Source organism: Thunnus maccoyii, chromosome 5 (assembly GCF_910596095.1).
Source record: "Thunnus maccoyii chromosome 5, fThuMac1.1, whole genome shotgun sequence".
Lineage (NCBI taxonomy): Eukaryota > Metazoa > Chordata > Actinopteri > Scombriformes > Scombridae > Thunnus > Thunnus maccoyii.
The window spans coordinates 24,153,402-24,171,736 of NC_056537.1; the positions used below are offsets into that span (position 1 = coordinate 24,153,402).

Below are 18,335 nucleotides of genomic sequence, written 5' to 3' on the forward strand. Positions count from 1 at the left end.
GTTTCCCACGAAGAAGAAGAAGAGGCGTAAACTTCCGGGTTTTAAACGTTTCAAAACAACGAACAACATAACGGAAAAAGCGTGAGTTTTAAGAAAGTGTGACGGGTAAGTAATGTACAAGTAAGTAACCTAAAACAAGGAATGATAATTTCTTATATGTGCTGACTTTAGCTGTCGTTACATCTGAAGATTCACCATCAGTAAGGTGAGTTCAGGCAGACTAACGTTAGTTTTCGTTTACAACGTGAATAGTTCTGCTCTTTTTCTTACCTCATGAAGTACGCTGTCAAAGTTCTCAGTTAACTCAAGATATCTGTTAACTGAATGTTTGTTCAAAACTTAAAAGTCATGAATATTTCTAAGAATATTTCAAAATCCCCGCTCCCAGTGGCGCCCAATCCATGGCAACAGAAATACAGGGAGGACGAGTCAACCTTCACTACTGTCTGCAGCCAACTTATGATTACAGTTACAGTCATATTTATTATATGAAGCTCTTCATGTGGCTCCGTCTCAAGTCCCAGAATCTATTTCGCATCTAAAATATATGTATATACAAAATTATAATATAATAATAATTTACCGAATCCCTGATTTATTAACATATCGCTAACGTTAATATGATTGTAATTAGAGATTAAACAAAATATCTCATAATCAATTTATTTATTAGTTAATCAACAGAAAATTAACATGCAACAATTTTGATTTTTTAAAAGATTCCCTCCAGACACGTTTTAAGATATGATATAATATATAATAATAAATATGGACACAAATTATTGAATAATAATTTGTGTCTAATATGGTTTTTCCACAAAAAAAGACTAATTATCTTAAAATCCTTAAAATGTCATCTCATTCATGAAAAAAAAATGTGTGTGTATATATACATATATATATTTCATTTCAGAAGTTAAACTGCTGGATACAATATGTCTACTTCACTGTAAGTTACAGCCCTAACTGTAATAAATATTTTTGAGGAGAACATTAGGACTTTTTCCTGGAGCTTTAACAGTGATATTTTTCTACATATATAACCAAGCATCACACATTTGTTCACATTTTATGAAGATGAAACAAGCTAAATCAGTAAGTAAGAAAAAAAAAATCCCAGAACAAGTGCACATAACAACCATAAAGATTTCACTGGTAATTATTCACTGAAAATATGGCCAAAATAAATATGGCTACTAAACCTTTGCTGTAAACATATTAATAAATTTTCTCATAATATTTTTTCTTAATGGTCTTCTCTTGCATGCATATGCATCTTCCACCTCTTTTTTCAGTGTTTGTGCTGGGATGGGATCTCCAACAAAAGATGCAGCACCACACAGGTAAACCCATTAAGTGAACATCGAATGTCTGCAAGAGAAAAGTTGCAATAGGTCTGACAGTGTCTGATGTGAGAAAACATAATTCTTTAACTTTAATATCCTTGACTGATGCTTGGATTTATTTTGCCAGTCTGGTCCCCCAATGTCACGATCCTAAGTCTTATCCCACTTAGATTTGGGGTTACTTCTTAAGTGGGTTTAAATGCCTGGCTATTCACAAATTTTCAGTTTGTGTTGTTTATAGAGTTTGATGTAGACACAGTATAAAATGTTATTGCCTTTAACTGTAGGACTTGTAGTTTTATGGTGATGGTGAACACAGGGTCAGCAACCCAAATATGAAATATGTGTATGGTAATGGATTGATATTCAGAAGTATTCTCCTAAAAGTGGCTCCTAAAAGTCTTTTTTTTTTTAACCTACAGGGGCAACAGTCGTACCCCTGGTCAGGACCCTGACTCCCCACTTCCCCCCATCCATGAGCGTCTGGCCTACCTGCGTCCATCCAGGGAACTTCTGGAGTTCTACAGACAGAAGATCGCTCAGTTTGATGGAGAACATGAGGAGCTGCTGCAGATGTTGGAGAAGTACAGAGGCATCACAGAAGACCAGGTGAGATACAGGGAGGATTCATCACGTATGACATAGCTTTTGGGGTATGCCAGAGTATATTTTTATGTGTTAAATGATCTTCTCTCCATTCCCTGATATCCTCCCAGCATAAGCTACAGTGGGAGGTACGACAGCGTGAGGGAGAGATCGCAGAGCTGCAAAACGCACTGAGCGACATGCAGGTTTATCTTTTCCAAGAGAGAGAACAGCCTCTGCGGCTTTACGCAGAAAATGACCGACTAAAGATCAGGTGGGTGCATGGCTGATGATGAAATCCTATTAACAGAGGGAGTAATTCTTGCCTGTAGATGTTTAGACGTCATAGCACTTTTATTTAAGTGTCTCAGGAAGTTAATGTTATTATTTACACCTGTGCTTTTTCTTCTGTGACGTGTCACCGTGTCTTCTGTGAAAAAGGCCTTTTGTATTGCCATCATTCTTCCATAGTCCTTCTGCTATCATAAAACTATCTAACTATCTATTCGCTGTTGTACAGAGAGCTGGAGGACAGGAAGAAAATCCAACACCTTCTTGCCCTGGTGGGTCCTGATGCAGGAGAGATCACATATTTCCATCGGGAACCCCCTCACAAGGTACACATTTACATCATCACAGACCTTTCTCTCAGAAGATGTTTCGACCTCTCAAACACAAGTGCAATTAATAACCTTAATGAAGGCTGCGTTCTGTGTAGGTGCATCTGTTCCAGGGCCCTGGTATTACTGGCACACATTAATGGAAAAGAGGCAGTATTAATGTTGTTAGTAAGACTTGTGCTTTTCCTGCCATGACAAGTCAGAATATCTGAAAAGTTTTACCAACCATCAGTCATTAAAATATAAATTCCTACATTTTCAAACATAATTACATTACAGTGAATGTTACACAGTTACCAGTGAATAGTTGATCATCTCTGCAGTGCAATTACTGGCTTTGATTTTTGTCACATATAGTGTGATAAGTGCATGCAGTATTATTGCTAACAAGTGTCCTGGCTTAGGCCTGTGCTGTAACATATGATTTTATGTTTTCTGGTTTGCTGCTTACTTGACCGTATAGCTCTAACTGCTGCTCACAGACGGTGTCATCACAAAATAGTCACAGAGGTTTAGACACATATTTAAATGAGACATTTGTGTATTTCAGTTTCACGACTGGAATACACAAACATAAACATTTAAATTTAACAAATGTTTTCCCTTTTTAACTACAACAGCAAACAAGGCAGAAAGACTTGGTTGAATGTGTTTTCACAACACATCATATCTCATAATTGTATTTCAGGTCACTGTCACACAGAAGAACCCTGAATCCCAATTTGAGGAAAATCTCAATCTCAGACCAACAAAGTTGAGACCTGCTGCAACCAGGAAAGGTTTGAAAACATTTTTTTGCAGATGCCACATTCATGTATAACATTATCATTTCAAAGTTGTAAGAAAGATGTGAATATAAATATTTATATTTTGTTGTTATTCTTGTTATAAAAAATAATGAGAGCAAAGATCTGGTTTAAGTTTTCTGTTTATGTGAAAGTCAAGCTTATGTTGAAATAATTCCCCCAACTATATTCCTCTCACTGTGCCACTTTTATTCGATGTCTGTCTGAGCAGAGAGTAGTAGAAGACCAAAATTAGCAGATGGGGTAAATGGAGAGAGTTTGGAACAATACAAGAACGACAACCAGACTTTGTTACTACAGGTAAGAGACCACTGTCTGGATACGTGTAATCGTATTTATGTGCCATCTTCTCTCACAAACTTTATTTTTTTACTGTTGAAATGTTTTATAAATTAAAAACTGCAGTAATATTTAAAAATATTTTTGTTTTCCTTCTCCTGGTTGTCTGTATTCACATGGTTTTAGAGATGAGTGTGCAAAGATGTTATTGTGAATATTCTATTTTTCACATTCCCAGGTGGAGGCGCTGCAGGCTCAGATGGAGGAACAAACCCGTCTGGCCAAAGAGCAGGTCGAGTCTCTGCTGGAGGATCGACGGATTAAAACAGAGGAGGCACAGGCACAACAGCAGAAAGACCAGCAGCGCATCACATCTTTGACAGACAAGTGAGTTTTACACTATTTATGATGTCTGGTGTCTTTTTTAGTTATTTAGACATCATTTTAGTTTTTTATTACTACTGTACAACCTACAGCTAAGTGTATTTTTGGACTGATGCTCCTCCAATTCTAACTCCCACTCATATTTGACACCTCAGGCTCCAGCGAACCCAGAACCTGTTGTATGAAAGCACCAGGGATTTCTTACAGCTGAAGTTTGACACACGGGCTCATGAGAAGAGCTGGATGGTTGAGAAGGACCAGCTGCTAAGGGAGCTGGACTCATGCCACAACCGTCTGAGGAAGTCTGGGTCTGCTGCTCCTGAGCTGGGGCGAACATGGCAGCCCAGTAACAGCACGGCTCGTCTGCTCCCTCGGCCGCCGCCAGAGTCACAGCAGGCACACAAGGAGGAGCTGAAGGTAATCTGTATATGTTAATTATACACCTTAATATTCCCTGCTAAGCTATAAAAATGCAAATACTGGTAACCTTTCCCCGTAATAAAGAAATCTCTTTTTCTTTACCTTGTTTATATTCAACTATCTCATCAGGTAATGCAGGAGGATCTGAAGCAAGCTCATCGTCTGGCTGAGATGTACAGGGAACAGTGTATTACTCTGGAGACAGAACTGTCCCAAATCAGAGAGGAGGGGGACGTGGGCAGGGAAATATTCAAGGTACGCTTGTTTGATTGATTCTTCCATCTGTAAAATCTTTTGATTTGATTGATCATATTTTACCACAGTCTTCAGGTTTCTTGTCACTAATATTTTCCAATGACTAATTCTTTATATTCTGTGCAGGAGCGTTCAGACAAAATGGCCAAGCGTCTTCAGTTAATGACTCAGCGATATGAGGCGTTGGAGAAGAGGAGGGTCATGGAGGTTGAGGGCTTCAAGACGGACCTGAAGCACCTCAGACAGAAACTCAAAGATGTAGAAAAACAGCTCCTCAAGGTAAAAGACAGAGGGATTTCCCAGTAGACTACTGGTATCTCAATACTGATTTTTTTTTTTCTTATGTGTTATGTCAACAGCTTGTGATGTAGAAGAAAATGAGAAATAATTTCGCAATTGTCCCCACAAACTTCCATACTGCTGATATTGGAGAATTAACATTTAAACAGTTTTAACAAGTATATGTATTCACTGATATACTTGTTTTGTGTTCCAGGTAACCCTGAATATTGGGCCCAACCAGGACCTGGCTATTCTGCATGAAGTACGCCAGACCAATACTAGAACAAAGAAGGCTCAGGGTGAGCTGATGGCGCTGAAGGCTAAGATATATGGACTGGAAAACGAGCTGCGATTTAGCTGAGGAATGGATCGTGATGTTTGTGTTTAACGTTTGCCTTAATAGCTGTGAATCTTTGTGTTTGTACTTCTGTGTTTAATGCTGAAACTTGGACTGAATGTTATTTCTATTTTTTATTCATACCAATAAAGATTTTTTTTGTTAAAGTAACTTTTTAAAAATTTATTAACACAATTAAGATTTCTGAAAAACTCCCACTCCCTCCAAAATACACTTTTTTATCATCTTAATAAGTAAATAATAACTTCAGCTTTGCATTAATAATATCTATATATTATTACCTAAATTGAATAATTATTTGTAAAAAAAACAAACTAGTAAATACAAGGTAATACTACACCAAGGTAATCACTACAACATAATATACAGTACTAGCTACAAATAAAAAAAAGCTTAACCAGAATTACCTTTATAATTACTCAATGTACTGTTTAAAAAGCTAACAAGAGATTAACAAAACTAACATGCCTCCTGCTTTCATGTATGCCTTTTTTATGTTACAGAACAGTAGATTCATAGGTAACACATAGTATTTAACTATAAGCCATCATTATATAAGCTGTCACAACCAACATAAGCTAAACAAATGCTTTTCCACTTTATTGTTGAATGTTCATGATCACAACAAAGTCGTAAAACTGTTGATAATATTCTGATCAAGTTTTTCAAGGAAAAACATAGTGTAGAGAAGTCCATTGTGATTTCTCTTTTACTCTACTTTTCAACTGTCAAACAAAGATAAAAATGCCAAAACAAATTATCTTCAAAACAAAAAGTTGGCTAGCAAAAAAGCCAACTTCATTATGGCACTTCTCTCATATTATTTCCTACATATTACTTCCTACTTGTATAATGAATTTTTAAATCCCATTTGATGTGTAATTGTAATATAAAAAAAACCCAACCTAAACATGCCCTTTAAAAAACTAAATCAATCCACACAATTTCCATTTGAAGAACTGAAGTGTTACCCTGTGTAATGCAAGGTACAAATATAAAATAGCAAGGAGAATAAAGAGAAATGTGTACAATTTAACAACTAATAAATGCAATAAAATTAAATAATGCTGATTAAATTATACATATTTTCAAAAATATAGCAACATTTTAATTGTGTAAATAATTGTTTAAAAAATATGTAAAATCCTATGTCACGTTAAAAATTGTGTTTATAATGTTCACAACTAAAATATGATTTCTTTTTGTGGTTAAGTTTTAGTTTTAAAAGAGATGAGTGATTCAGTTTCATTTCTATAAAAATGCCTTTTTTATTTAACTGCAATAATGTACAAACACTCAGTCATGCCAGTTCATTTAAGGAACAAGCTCAATAACAATAGCTACATCTGAGAATAATAAAAAATAATAATACAAATTGGAAGGGAAAAAAAAGAAATAAGTTTCATTTCACTGACAGTTTCTCCAAAAATCCCTGCAGCGTTTCCGGTGAGTAATATGACGTAGTATTGTACCGTGCGTTATTATTTTTGACCACCCGCATTCTGCGAAGGCCCGCCCCTACTCTGCCTCTGATTGGCCCTGACCATGATATTCTTACCCCAACCCAACCAATCACACTCCTTATGTCTAAACCTCACCAATCTGTCAAACGAAGGCAATGAGTACTAGCCAATCAGAGGCAGAGTGGGGCGGGTCTTCATGGAATGCGGGTGGGAAAAAAGATGAGGCGGGGCTTGTCCAGTTCATGCGGCGCTGCGCATGCGCAGCCACGGAAATAATAAATCGCAGTGCTGTTATGATGGCAGCTATATTGACAGCATGAAAAGATAGCAGCAGATTATGGGCACCGTTAGCTCATCTGTCTGATTCATTGTCTCTTATTTACCGGCCGGCTTTCACACACACACTGAGGGAGAGAAATGCAGAGAATAAGGTCTTTAAAAACTGGTTGGCAGCTGCTGAAGTCAAGCTATGAGGGAGCAGCAAAACAAGCAAACACCTCGTCTTCGACCTCAAGAAATTATAGCCATGTAAGTGAATACTTTATTCAAACTTTATTTGAATTAAGGTGAAGGTGAGTGACGAAAATGACTTTTTGTATTATAACAACCGGCTGCTGGCTGTTTCCTGTTTCCTCTTCTTTCACATGAAATGGTTAAAGAAGTGTTACAGCAGGACAGAAACACTGAACACCACATTGAAGCTAATCACAGCACACGCACACACACACATAAACACACAAAGATAAGAAAATCCTGAGAAGAAAATGGTGAAGCTTAGGAAAAAAGATGAGTAGGATATATATGAATAGATGCCATTGAAGAGGTGAATTAAAGGATAGGTTCACATTTTTTCAAGTCTGTCTTTAAAGAATACTCGTGTCCATGTTTTACTACACCACACATTTACAACCACAGTAATTACTATCTTATTCAGTTTCTTCACTCATCAGTGAGTTGTCTAGTCCAGTGAAACTTGTAGTGTTTCATTTATATATTCTGGGAACAAAGTCTTGGCCTGCTCCATGTGTCTGAAGTGAGGAGATCATGGCGAGTGCTCAGTCGGTTAATGAACAACCTCTTGTTTTCACACTGCACATGTCACTGCTCTCTGGCCCAGCTCCCTCCTCCTCAGGGCCCCAACTCTTTTGGGCTTCTCTTCGACATTGATGGGGTGTTGGTTCGGGGCAGGACACTGATCCCTGCAGCCAAGCAGTGCTTCAGGTACCTGGTGGACCGCAATGGGAAATACAAGGTGCCTGTGGTGTTTGTGACCAATGCTGGGAACTGCATGAGGCAGACCAAAGCTGAGCATCTGTCACATCTGCTTGATGTTGAGGTAAGCTGAACACTTTTTAAATCATTGTGAGTATTCTCAGCTTGCTTTGTCTTATTTCTTCTTCTCCTCTCTGTTTCTCTCTACTCCCCCTTTACCTCAGGTGTCTCCGGACCAGGTCATGCTGTCCCACAGTCCTTTGAGAATGTTCACCCAGTTCCACAAAATGTGTGTGCTGGTCTCCGGACAGGGTCCTGTTGAGGAGGTGGCTCACAAGTATCCTGTCTTAAACCAGTGATCTGTGCACTCCCTCTGCATGTTGACCTTTTAAGTGTGCCTGTTCTGTTTATTTGGTGGATTTTTGTTCATGTTCCACTTTGTTATCAGTATTTGATCTTTGTACCCTTTGTTGCCTTTGCTGCCTGACTGTCTCAGTGAGGCCCTTTCACAGATTTCTTCTATTTTTTGTATTTGTTGGTTGGAGTTTTTCTTTTTAATCATTTGGGGTTTGTCATTAATTTATTTAGTCAAAATCTAGATATATGATTCAAGTTTGACAATAACCCTGAGGCTTGTGCATTTCTTGTTTGGTGTGACCAGTCTAGCCTGATAATCAGACAGAATTGTCATTTGAGTGAATTTATTTGAACTGCTTAACAAATCAGAAATGTGAGCAGTAATCTCTCCTGTGCTGGTCTAAACCAAAAAATATAGGTGATAAACAATTGACTGACAATTTAAAATTCTTAATACTTCAGGCCAAACAGTTTAAAGATTGCCAGCAGCTGGTATTTGTGATCTTTTTGTTGGACAGAAGTATTTTCTTCACACGTTTTGTGGCTCGCAGCTCCTGTTCACCTTTGTTTGACTTGACCCACTAAACTTCAGCCTGGGCTTTCAAGATGTTGTTACCATAGACGAGCTCAGAGAGGCATATCCTGTTCTTGATGTTGTGGATCACAACAGAAGGCCCAAAGACAGTGTAAGTTTTACTTTTAATGCCAATATATGATTATATGCAGACAAAGAAACACCATAAGACTCCTTACCAACTTTGCATAATGTGTTACAGATTCCACCCACCAAAGGTTTACGGCCAATAGACGGTATGTTTCCACACACAGTCAGCACTGTGGCCTCACGTGCGACGCTTAACAATTGATATTCAATTTATGACGAACACGGGTATGGCTGTCTTCTTCACCTGTTTCTTCCTACAGCTGTCATCTTATTTGGCGAGCCAATCAGATGGGAGACCAACCTCCAGCTCATCGTTGATGTCCTGCTAACCAACGGAAACCCAGACAATGCCTGGAATATGATGCAGTACCCTCATATCCCGGTGCTGGCTTGTAACATGGACCTGCTGTGGATGGCCGAGGCAAAGAATCCCAGGTACAGTACATGTGTTAAATTTTACCTTCATCACGTCACCTTGTACACATTTATCCATATCTGACTATGTTACTGCAGTGTTCCCACACTAAATGTCCCTGTCCCACAGGTTTGGACACGGTATGTTCCTGGTGTGCTTAGAGAGCCTCTACAAGAAGGTGACTGGCCATGAGCTGAAGTACGAGGCTCTGATCGGTAAACCCAGTGTGGTGACTTATAACTATGCTGAGCTGCTGATCAGACAGCAGGCTGAGAGACTTGGCTGGAGCACGCCTGTGAAGACACTTTATGCTATAGGGTGAGTGACATCTCACATTTGACAGTTGTTAATCTGTTTTTTCTAATAAAAAGGCATTGATATGTATTTAAATCTCCTTTAAATATGTCCCACTCATTTCTTATTTCTAGTGATAACCCCATGGCTGACATATACGGCGCCAACCTCTACAACCGCTACCTCCAGGCTTCTCGGCACACTAGGGCACAGATGCAAGCTAAGAGTGGCGGAGGAGGTGCGGATCCCCTGGCAGAAACTGTTGATGATGCCCCTAAAATGACATCAGCGGAACTAGGCGGAGCGTCAAGTGCGTACGGGGCAGAGGAGGATCTCCCTGAGGGGTGCAGATCCATCCTGGTGTGTACAGGAGTGTACAGCAAAGACCAGCAGGAGCTGCCCTCAAACACAGCGCACACTGTCACCGAGCAGCGCATTTTCCACGGCCACAGGGACTTTCGCTTCGACCCCAGCCTCACACAGCCGTCCTTCATAGTGCAGGATGTAAAGGAGGCAGTGGAGATGGTGTTCCAGCAGGAGGGCTGGCCGCTGGAGTAGGATGAGCGCCTGGGCTCCATCTCATGACCGTCCAGTTCTAACAGCCCTTAATTGGCAGTAGCAGAAGAGTATTTTTCTACCTATGCCCTTGATTATGACAGGGGAGATGTAGCTGCTATAGTGGCGAGTTCTTCTAGATTTTCATTAAGTGCCATAGGGTCAGCTCCAAAAAGTAACTATATGCAGTTTTAAGACTAATTATTAGGAAGGTTACTGACATTTTAAGTTGTCATGTTTGGTAGTGTGTCTCATACTGTGTTTTTTTTTATCATCCTTCATACTGTATATACTGAAGTTCATCAAGCTGGACTTCAGTCCTCTCTTGCTTCTGTGCAACACGATCTATATCAACTCTCTCTTTTTTAGAGTGCACGTTTATTTGTTGAGAACTCAAGTTTTGGGTGTTGAGTTACATGCATTTTTACTACATGCAGACTTATAGTGTATCTAAGTTCTTGGAGACATTGTTCACATATAGTTACACTTTAAGCTAAATAATGTCCTCATCGATCCAGAAAGAGCACTAAAAAGTCACATCTGCTAGTCTGTGACAATATGACATGTTGTCCTGCTAACGATGTATTTTATTCTTTGCACAACAGTCTACCAAACTGGGTCATCTTGCCTTTGCAAAATGTAAACCCCCAGGTTTTATGTAGGTCAGTTCTGCTGTTCTTTTTTTTAAATTGCTATCATATTTCAGCTTGATTCATTTTAAGCTAGGGTGAAACCACTAATGCTGATGAGATTATATTGCCAGGCTTCAGTTTAGTACCTCATCAGTTTAGTTTTTAACCTTAATCAAGAGTACGGTCTTTTTGTTTGTTTGTTTGTTTTTTTGAAAGAAATGTAGTCTCATTTTGTAAGATTGTCAGAGTTAAATGAAGTATCAGAAATCAAAAAGGTGCTATTTTACTGCGATGTGGAAACATTTTAACAAATGGTTCATGTGTATGTATTACAAGGCTTCTGTGGGAGAAAATATTTAATTTGCGGCACCAGTAAAATTTCATGAGGTACTCGTTTGTTATGTTTGCTCGTTATATTTGTAACTGACAGGTATAACGAGGTATCGTTTGTAGGTGATTTAAATGAAAATGAAAACTGTGGAACTCTGGTAATGTAATGTAAAAGCCATACTGTATGAAAGAACAATTAAACGAATGTGAGATACAAATGTTTGTTCAGTGGAAATATTCTGTATATTGTAGAGTACAGAGGTGTGGTTTGTAATGCTTCAATGAGTCATTATCACATTCACCAACAGTTACCCTCAGAACGATGAATATTACAAACTACATCAACCGCCATGTAAAATCTTTGTTACACTGAGTCTACTGACAATATAAATATTAAAAGTCAAAACAAATACAAAAGTTATATTCACACACACACAATACAATATTTTATCCTATAACTAAGCCTATGTAAATAACCACCTTCCCTGGTCAAACACACTTTTACAGTTGTTGCTTCAGTTCACTCAGCAGCTACACTTTTTATCTGAGGACTCGATGCTGTGAACTGGGTGTGAGCTGTTGTTCAGCATGAACTGAGGTGAATCTTGGGAGGCTTCGTCTATGATGGTCATGCCGTTACGTGCTAGCAGCTCCCGGGCCATGAGGATAAAGGCTGCCTCCACGTTCTGGGCCTCCTTGGCTGACGTCTCCAGAGCTGCCAGCACACCGTTGTTTTCCGCCAGAGTGCACGCATCCTCGAACAACACCTGCCTCTGAGCATGGAGGTCTGACTTATTACCTGCAATGATGAATATGGAGTGGAATAAGAGTGGGAGTAAGTGGAATAATTAGTAGAGCAATAAAACTAAGACTCACTAACAATTACCTTCATTATTGATCTGCTGATTATTATCTTGATTAACTGTTGTCAATACAATATCAGCAAATAGTGAAAAATGCTATTCAGAGCCCACAGTGACCTATTCAAATAGCTTGTTTCAGCCAGCTAACAGTCCAAAACCCACAAAATATTCAGTTTACTATCATATATGACAAACAAAAGCCTCAAATCCACACATATGAGAATGTGGAACCAGAAAATTATTAGCAATTTTGCTTAAAAAATGACTGATTAATTTTCTGTTGACCAATTAATCAACAGAAAATTTTAGCTGTAAATTATAAAACACGTTGTTCATCTCATCGAAATGTAGAAATCAGATGATTCCACTATGTAACACAATTTTTGTTCCTGGGTGGTAACTGTTATGCCTAAAAAGTATATAAAATGACTGTTATTCCCTTCAAACTTTGCTTTTGTGGCCTGGACAATTTTGAAATTGACCTATTTCCAATGGGAAAACAGGCAAATTTGCACATTTTTATTCACAATAAGTCAGAAAAAACAACATATGAATCAAAATTAACATGTTTTCATACTAATACATAAGTTATACAAGAGCGACTACAAAAGATTTAGTCTCCCATCACTATCTGGTGATTCATATGTTGTTTTTTCTGACTTAATATGAATGAAAATGTGCAAATTTGCAAATGTGCAAATATCACTATCCTGGTGACAAAAGCAACATTTGAAGGGAATAATAGACATTTTGTATACTTTTTAGGCATAAGCAATTAGGAAATAACACTCACTACCCAGGAACAAAAAACAAGTAAAAATTGTGTACTCTCCCCAAGATAGAGCTCCACTTCATAAGGGTGCAACAACTGATAAAATCAAACCTCCACAAATCACACAAAAACACAAAACAACATATGTGGGTGGGTAGTTGATGGTGCATCATGTAATAACGAAAGTTTTGTTGTGCTTTTGGTGTATTATGTTCCTTACTTGTTCATAAAGCTACAACTCCAGTTCACTCCAGTGAATTATGTTTTTAGGGTTTAAAAACCAACATGAAATCAACCAATCACTCCTCTTACCAATAAGTATCAGTACCACACTGGCAGCTCCAAACTGCTCCACCTCCCTGACCCAGTGGGGAACAGATTCAAACGTGGTGCGGCGTGTGATGTCATAGGCCACCATCGCCCCATGGGCACTGCGGTAGTAACTCTGAGTTATGGTGCGGAAACGCTCCTGTCCTGCTGTGTCCCACACCTGCATCTGCAATAAAGCACAAAGCACAAATCAATCCAGTATGACTGACAGAATGACAGAATGTGGGTTAAATATACTTCTTCAGTCATTTTGACATGCTGTGTTTGAAGGTGGTCAGTCCCTATTTGAACAAAGCTTGTGTAAAGACAACACAAACCCAATTAGCATAACAAGACACCCATGCAGTTAACAAATCAACACACCCAGAAAGCTAAGACACAGATGATATCATTTCAAAGCCGCAGTCAGCCACACCTCTGATAAACTGACACAAGCAAAGGGATTATTTACTTTAAGACAAGAATAAACACACATACACATCTCACACCTTCACATTTTTGTTAATTAATAAAACAATACACATTTGAACTATCCATAATGTATGTGATCCCATATCCTCAGATGAACTGAGATGAGAAAAAAAAAAACTTGAATGAAAAAGAGCCACAGCACACCTACCTTCACCTTCTTGCCATCAATATCCAGGGTACGAACAGTAAAGTCAACCCCGATGGTGTTTTGCTGTTTCTCAATGAATATTCCAGACTTGAAGCTCTGAACAACACAGGTCTTCCCCACATCTGAGTCCCCAACCAGGATGATTTTAAAAAGAAAGTCGAAAGAGTCTTCAATCTCCGGCCCTGCAGACTGCATGGTGAAGAAAGGAATACACACACACACACAGACACACACAAAAAAAACACTAAATCCAAGACCTCTGTGCCTCTATGCAACAGAACTTGTTCCTTCAAAGTTGTGTCAATAATAACTGAGTATTTACAGAAACAGTCTTCTCATTCTTGTCAGAAAAGAGTGGCAATTCAGGTTTGTACCAGCTGTAGTATTACAGTTCATGTGACTCCAGGTGAATATGTGTGATCCAAAAGTAAAGTTCTCCCAGTCAGAGATAGAAACAAACACTCTTAGGAGCTTTGGAAGCTTGAACAAACGTGAACCGAACAAAGCTTGCTGAAAATAATAAATAATCTTATAGTTAAATCCAGTTTTTATTCCAAAAATGTGTTTCTTCTGACATTTTAACCCCATCAGCAATGCACAAGCTGTCTCCACAACTCCAAAAATAACTCAATTATCCCATCGTGGAAGATTTAAATTCCTTTTTTTCCAAGACAGCATGTGAAAGTCCCAAAGCTGTGTTTCTTCATCTTGTACTTGTTTCTGTTACACTATCAGACACATTTTTGAAATCTTTAACAAGTATAATCTCTACTTCTGCCCTTTAGACCGCCCTCCACACCTCTCCCCCACTCAGTTTCATACTGAGACAAATTAAGACACACCTCCTACCTGTCTTGGTAGGTGTGATCTCCAACCACCGGCCCACCTGCACCACTGCATCTTGGGATGTGGATTTTCTATTCAGGCTTTGGGGAAACAATGGGAAGAGGCAGAAATAAAACTCAGTGACCTGAAACATCGTTCATTACCAAAAGCTCCAGCAACGTTATATCATCAGAGGAATGTAGATTGAGCTATTGTTAGTTTTATGAGTAACTGGTTAATACTTACCATATTCTCTCACATTAAAAGGTACACAGAGAGTCATCTTACAAGGGCAGGTTTTGCTTACAAGGCTCACTGTGCAAATATCTTCAGGCGAACAGCTAAAAGCGCTCCTTTTGTAGTTTAACTACTCTTGACAGAATGTAAACACTTGACATCTTTGTCTTAGCAGCTGTCCTTTGGATCCCAGAATGATTTTTTTGTTTACTTATAAAAGCACTCTACGTAATAACAGTCATTATCAGCCCCCCTCACTGACTGCTGTCAACTCACACATTCCACAGCAGTCAACAGCAGAAAGGGGTCAAGTGTTGAATACATAAAGACCAAATCACAATAGAGAAAAATATGACAGATGTAGGAAAAGACATGTTAATCAAACAAAATGTAATTGAAATTGTTTTACCTCAGGCTTCATACATTGATACCACAGTGAGATGTTAAAGACAGAATGAGCGTACTGCTCTGAATCTGAATCAGCCTCTCTCTCTCTCTCTCTCTCTCTCTCTCTCTCTCTCTCTCTCCACCCCCTCGCTCGTTTCTGTCGTCATCTCAGCCCACAGAAGAACAAGGCACAGCTGGACACAGAACAATGTGTGAGTGTGAGGGGCACTTGACCAAGCTGGGTCTATCTTTGGCTGTGACCACCAGCCACCTTCTTTCTGTTGTGTGGTTGTGCCTTATTTTGTGGTTTTGTCCACCACTTACTGAAGTGACAAATAAGACACAGATAAGAGCAAAAAAAGAACTGGTTATACTGTATTTATAACAATAATAATGATTCAATTTACATAATAGAAAATAAAGGACCCACCCTTTTAGATGTATAGCCTTGAAAAAACATCTATGCTACATATTGTTATGTTATGGAAACAAAATGATCAGAACTAATTAGACACACATCAATCATGTAAACATTTTAAAACCTAAACATTCAGACATCAAAATTGAGCTAAAACATCGTTGCTCCAGTGTACAAACCAAATGTAAAAATGAATGCTTCTGTGATTCAGCCGAGTTCAGGAGCTGAGGTGGTGTAGATGAGTCAGGATGGATTCACATTTGAGCCGTTACTAAGCTACGGTATCACAGTCTATCAAGTCTTTCCTTTTTTGTGTCATCTCCTCTGCAGCGACCGTGCAGCATTCACAGTGTTTCTCAGTCTAAAAGCAGTGCTGGAGCTTTGTTGTTTTTTTCTCTGTTTTGGATGTTTCTTGTCAGTTGTCTTATTCGGTGATGTTTCTGGAGGAGGGACGGGAATCGGTTTCCATGGGATCGGGTTGTAGAAGCTGGGTGATGGGTAGGATTTGTCATAGGGACCTAGAGGATATTAAACCAATACAAGGCAAATAAAACAACAATCACATCTGAAGCAGCTGTAAATGAAAAAAAACATTTATTTTACCACTTTTCTTGTATAACATGAAACACCAGACATAATGTTATCAGTTCTATGGTTAATCCAAAAATTATAAAGCACAGTTAACAATTCCCAGACAAGTTAAATGACCTTACTCTTTGGGTAACAAGGTGATTTGGGATTTGCTCTGCTTTTTTCATTGGCTCTTGCCAGCCATTCCTTAAACTTCTCCTCTGCCCTCTGGTGGCGCTCTCTCTCCTGCTCTGCCTTCAGGGCTGCTTCCTCCTGTCAAAAAATAACAAGATCTCTCATAATCAATACTGATATTTAATACTAGAATCTTTCCATAAGAAGCAAAATAACTGTAACTGTAAACATTACTTTGTCCTTCTTTTCTTTTTCTATTTTTTCTTGGTTCTTCTTCTGCAGCCAGTCTTTGTACTTCTGCTGAGCTTTCTGTTCAATCTCCTTCTGTTTTTCCTGCTGCCTCTGTATCTTCGCTTCCTCTTTGCTCAGTTTTAGAAGTTGTTCCTGTTTCTCCTTGGATTATAGGAACAAAACACATCACAGGAATGACAACAGGAGATAACTGCAGCGTTACTGTATAATTGCACATAATTATGACAAATTCCAGTCAATCTACTCTGATGCTTTGTTTGTTTTTACTAAGTTTAAAAAAGCAGTTTTCTACCTGTTGTCTTTTCATCTTTAGCCACTCTTGGATCTTTTTGTCCATGACAATCTTCTTCTGTTCCTTCTCTCTTTCTTCTTGTTGTTTTTTTTCCTTGAGTACGCGCTCCTTATCCACCAGATATAAAACATATTAGTTAGAGATTCAATCTGGATGTATGTGTGACAAGAAAGAATGTTTAGGAGCAAGAATAAAACTATTGGCCTTACTGGTACGCACAGAAACAAGGAGGAAAATAACAAATACTGTAGTTTTACAGTGATAGAAATGATAACAGCAGCTTGCCTCCTCTGATTTCTTTTCCAATTTGAAACGGTCCTCTTTGGCTTTGTTCACGAGCCACATTTCCCATGCACTGAGAGTAGGTGAGATTGCAGGCTTCACAGCTGCACTCAACATCTGCTCTGAGGGTGTTCTTGGTAGCTCACATCTAGAAAACAAAAACAGATCTAAAAATTACACATACTCTATATTTACATGTTGTCAGAACCATGCAGTCTATATATAGTCTTTATCTGAATCATGCAGTCTATAATCTTTGTCTGAATCATGCAGTCTATAGTTTTAGGACAGAAATTATCTCTGGCTTTTCAGACTGAGCAGTACCTGTCCGGTGAAACGCTGAGTCTTGAGGTTTTGCTCTGCCTGTGTGGTGAGGTCTGCTGAGCTGGACTGAGCTCCGGGTCTTCATCACTGTCAAAACTGTCATGGTAGATTGGAGAAAGCAGGGAGAAAGTGTCGTCGTCCTCGGATAGGACGCCGTCGTCCATGCCGTTGGATATGTGGAGGTCTTTTCCTCGACTAGACTTCACAGGAGTCGAGCTGAAGCCCTTGGAGGCAGAAGCAGGAGAGGTCGGCATCCTCCCTCCCGACATTACGAACCGATCTCTGCTGCGGAAAACACAGAGTTGAAACATGTAAATGTTTTCAACACGTTACTCGTGTTGGTGTTTTGTTTGTTAACTAGTGTCAAAGAACATTTTCAGTGAGGCACAACGGATTCGTTTCACTGCTAGCTAAGTTTGGCTAACGTTAGCATTGAGAGCTAACTACTAACAGCTATTCAGCTAACTTGGCGTTAAAATGCCTATTTTCTATCGTGCTACCGAGCGGTTAATGCTACCTGTTTGCTAACGCCATTGTGTAAGTGTGCAGTGCTCCAGCTTGTTTTGAATAAGTGTTTTATTACCGTTTTGTCTCCATTGTTCGTCTCTTCTACAACGCTTGAACTGATTTACAAACAACTTTTTTCCCATGATACACCACGCCCCCACGCTTAACCCACCGGACGCCGCTTCCGTAACCATGGTGACGCCTGACGCTTCAGGATTTGTTGTTATTTTGCAACCAGATAGAGAGAGAGTGAACGTTTCTCCAG

At 39.0% G+C, this 18,335-nt stretch overlaps 4 protein-coding genes across 7 annotated transcripts; 2 read left to right on the forward strand and 2 right to left on the reverse strand.

Moving 5' to 3' along the window:
• Window positions 1-14: 14 nt before the first annotated feature.
• On the forward strand, window positions 15-5,485 carry ccdc77 (coiled-coil domain containing 77). 2 transcript variants are annotated; one of them, XM_042411979.1, is made up of 12 exons: window positions 15-81; window positions 1,296-1,343; window positions 1,769-1,955; window positions 2,063-2,205; window positions 2,452-2,548; window positions 3,240-3,330; window positions 3,569-3,657; window positions 3,875-4,023; window positions 4,176-4,437; window positions 4,570-4,695; window positions 4,822-4,974; window positions 5,192-5,485. In XM_042411979.1, the coding sequence occupies exons 2-12, from the start codon at window positions 1,309-1,311 to the stop codon at window positions 5,336-5,338; spliced, it is 1,479 nt and encodes a 492-aa protein (XP_042267913.1). In that variant the 5' UTR covers window positions 15-81; window positions 1,296-1,308; the 3' UTR covers window positions 5,339-5,485. The 2 variants fall into 2 exon arrangements, with proteins under 2 accessions (XP_042267913.1, XP_042267912.1); XM_042411978.1 differs by having other exon boundaries at window positions 18-105.
• A 1,552-nt stretch (window positions 5,486-7,037) lies between these two features.
• Window positions 7,038-11,195, forward strand: hdhd5 (haloacid dehalogenase like hydrolase domain containing 5). Its single transcript, XM_042412204.1, has 8 exons — window positions 7,038-7,326; window positions 7,916-8,134; window positions 8,235-8,347; window positions 8,960-9,053; window positions 9,144-9,177; window positions 9,292-9,466; window positions 9,576-9,764; window positions 9,875-11,195. The coding sequence occupies exons 1-8, from the start codon at window positions 7,216-7,218 to the stop codon at window positions 10,296-10,298; spliced, it is 1,359 nt and encodes a 452-aa protein (XP_042268138.1). The 5' UTR covers window positions 7,038-7,215; the 3' UTR covers window positions 10,299-11,195.
• On the reverse strand, window positions 11,114-15,552 carry LOC121897603 (ras-related protein Rab-19). 2 transcript variants are annotated; one of them, XM_042412208.1, is made up of 5 exons: window positions 15,313-15,552; window positions 14,691-14,767; window positions 13,842-14,030; window positions 13,205-13,388; window positions 11,114-12,056 (listed from the first exon to the last, which is right to left on the reverse strand). In XM_042412208.1, exons 2-5 carry the CDS (start codon window positions 14,739-14,741, stop codon window positions 11,782-11,784), a joined length of 699 nt encoding a protein of 232 aa, XP_042268142.1. In that variant the 5' UTR covers window positions 14,742-14,767; window positions 15,313-15,552; the 3' UTR covers window positions 11,114-11,781. The 2 variants fall into 2 exon arrangements, with proteins under 2 accessions (XP_042268142.1, XP_042268141.1); XM_042412207.1 differs by having other exon boundaries at window positions 14,913-15,552.
• A 95-nt stretch (window positions 15,553-15,647) lies between these two features.
• On the reverse strand, window positions 15,648-18,256 carry ccdc34 (coiled-coil domain containing 34). 2 transcript variants are annotated; one of them, XM_042412206.1, is made up of 7 exons: window positions 18,147-18,256; window positions 17,564-17,845; window positions 17,243-17,387; window positions 16,958-17,065; window positions 16,648-16,806; window positions 16,422-16,551; window positions 15,648-16,226 (listed from the first exon to the last, which is right to left on the reverse strand). In XM_042412206.1, exons 1-7 carry the CDS (start codon window positions 18,158-18,160, stop codon window positions 16,024-16,026), a joined length of 1,041 nt encoding a protein of 346 aa, XP_042268140.1. In that variant the 5' UTR covers window positions 18,161-18,256; the 3' UTR covers window positions 15,648-16,023. The 2 variants fall into 2 exon arrangements, with proteins under 2 accessions (XP_042268140.1, XP_042268139.1); XM_042412205.1 differs by having other exon boundaries at window positions 17,564-17,848; window positions 18,147-18,251.
• Between the last annotated feature and the right edge of the window lie 79 nt (window positions 18,257-18,335).

Bases quoted from the DNA above. Each gene is read 5' to 3' on its own strand.
- ccdc77 (XM_042411979.1), top strand. From the start codon at position 1,309: ATGGGATCTCCAACAAAAGATGCAGCACCACACAG. The intron at 4,024-4,175 runs GTGAGTTTTACA...TTGACACCTCAG, and splicing joins ATCACATCTTTGACAGACAA to GCTCCAGCGAACCCAGAACC. The intron at 4,696-4,821 runs GTACGCTTGTTT...TATTCTGTGCAG, and splicing joins TGGGCAGGGAAATATTCAAG to GAGCGTTCAGACAAAATGGC.
- hdhd5 (XM_042412204.1), top strand. From the start codon at position 7,216: ATGCAGAGAATAAGGTCTTTAAAAACTGGTTGGCAGCTGCTGAAGTCA. The intron at 7,327-7,915 runs GTAAGTGAATAC...TCTCTGGCCCAG, and splicing joins CCTCAAGAAATTATAGCCAT to CTCCCTCCTCCTCAGGGCCC. The intron at 9,054-9,143 runs GTAAGTTTTACT...AATGTGTTACAG, and splicing joins ACAGAAGGCCCAAAGACAGT to ATTCCACCCACCAAAGGTTT.
- LOC121897603 (XM_042412208.1), bottom strand. From the start codon at position 14,741: ATGCAGTGGTGCAGGTGGGCCGGTGGTTGGAGATCACACCTACCAAGA. The intron at 14,031-14,690 runs GTAGGAGGTGTG...TTCACCATGCAG, and splicing joins GATCACACCTACCAAGACAG to TCTGCAGGGCCGGAGATTGA. The intron at 13,389-13,841 runs GTAGGTGTGCTG...GCTTTATTGCAG, and splicing joins TTGATGGCAAGAAGGTGAAG to ATGCAGGTGTGGGACACAGC.
- ccdc34 (XM_042412205.1), bottom strand. The intron at 17,388-17,563 runs GTACTGCTCAGT...TTTGTTTTCTAG, and splicing joins CTCAGCGTTTCACCGGACAG to ATGTGAGCTACCAAGAACAC. The intron at 17,066-17,242 runs GCAAGCTGCTGT...CTGGTGGATAAG, and splicing joins TGGAAAAGAAATCAGAGGAG to GAGCGCGTACTCAAGGAAAA.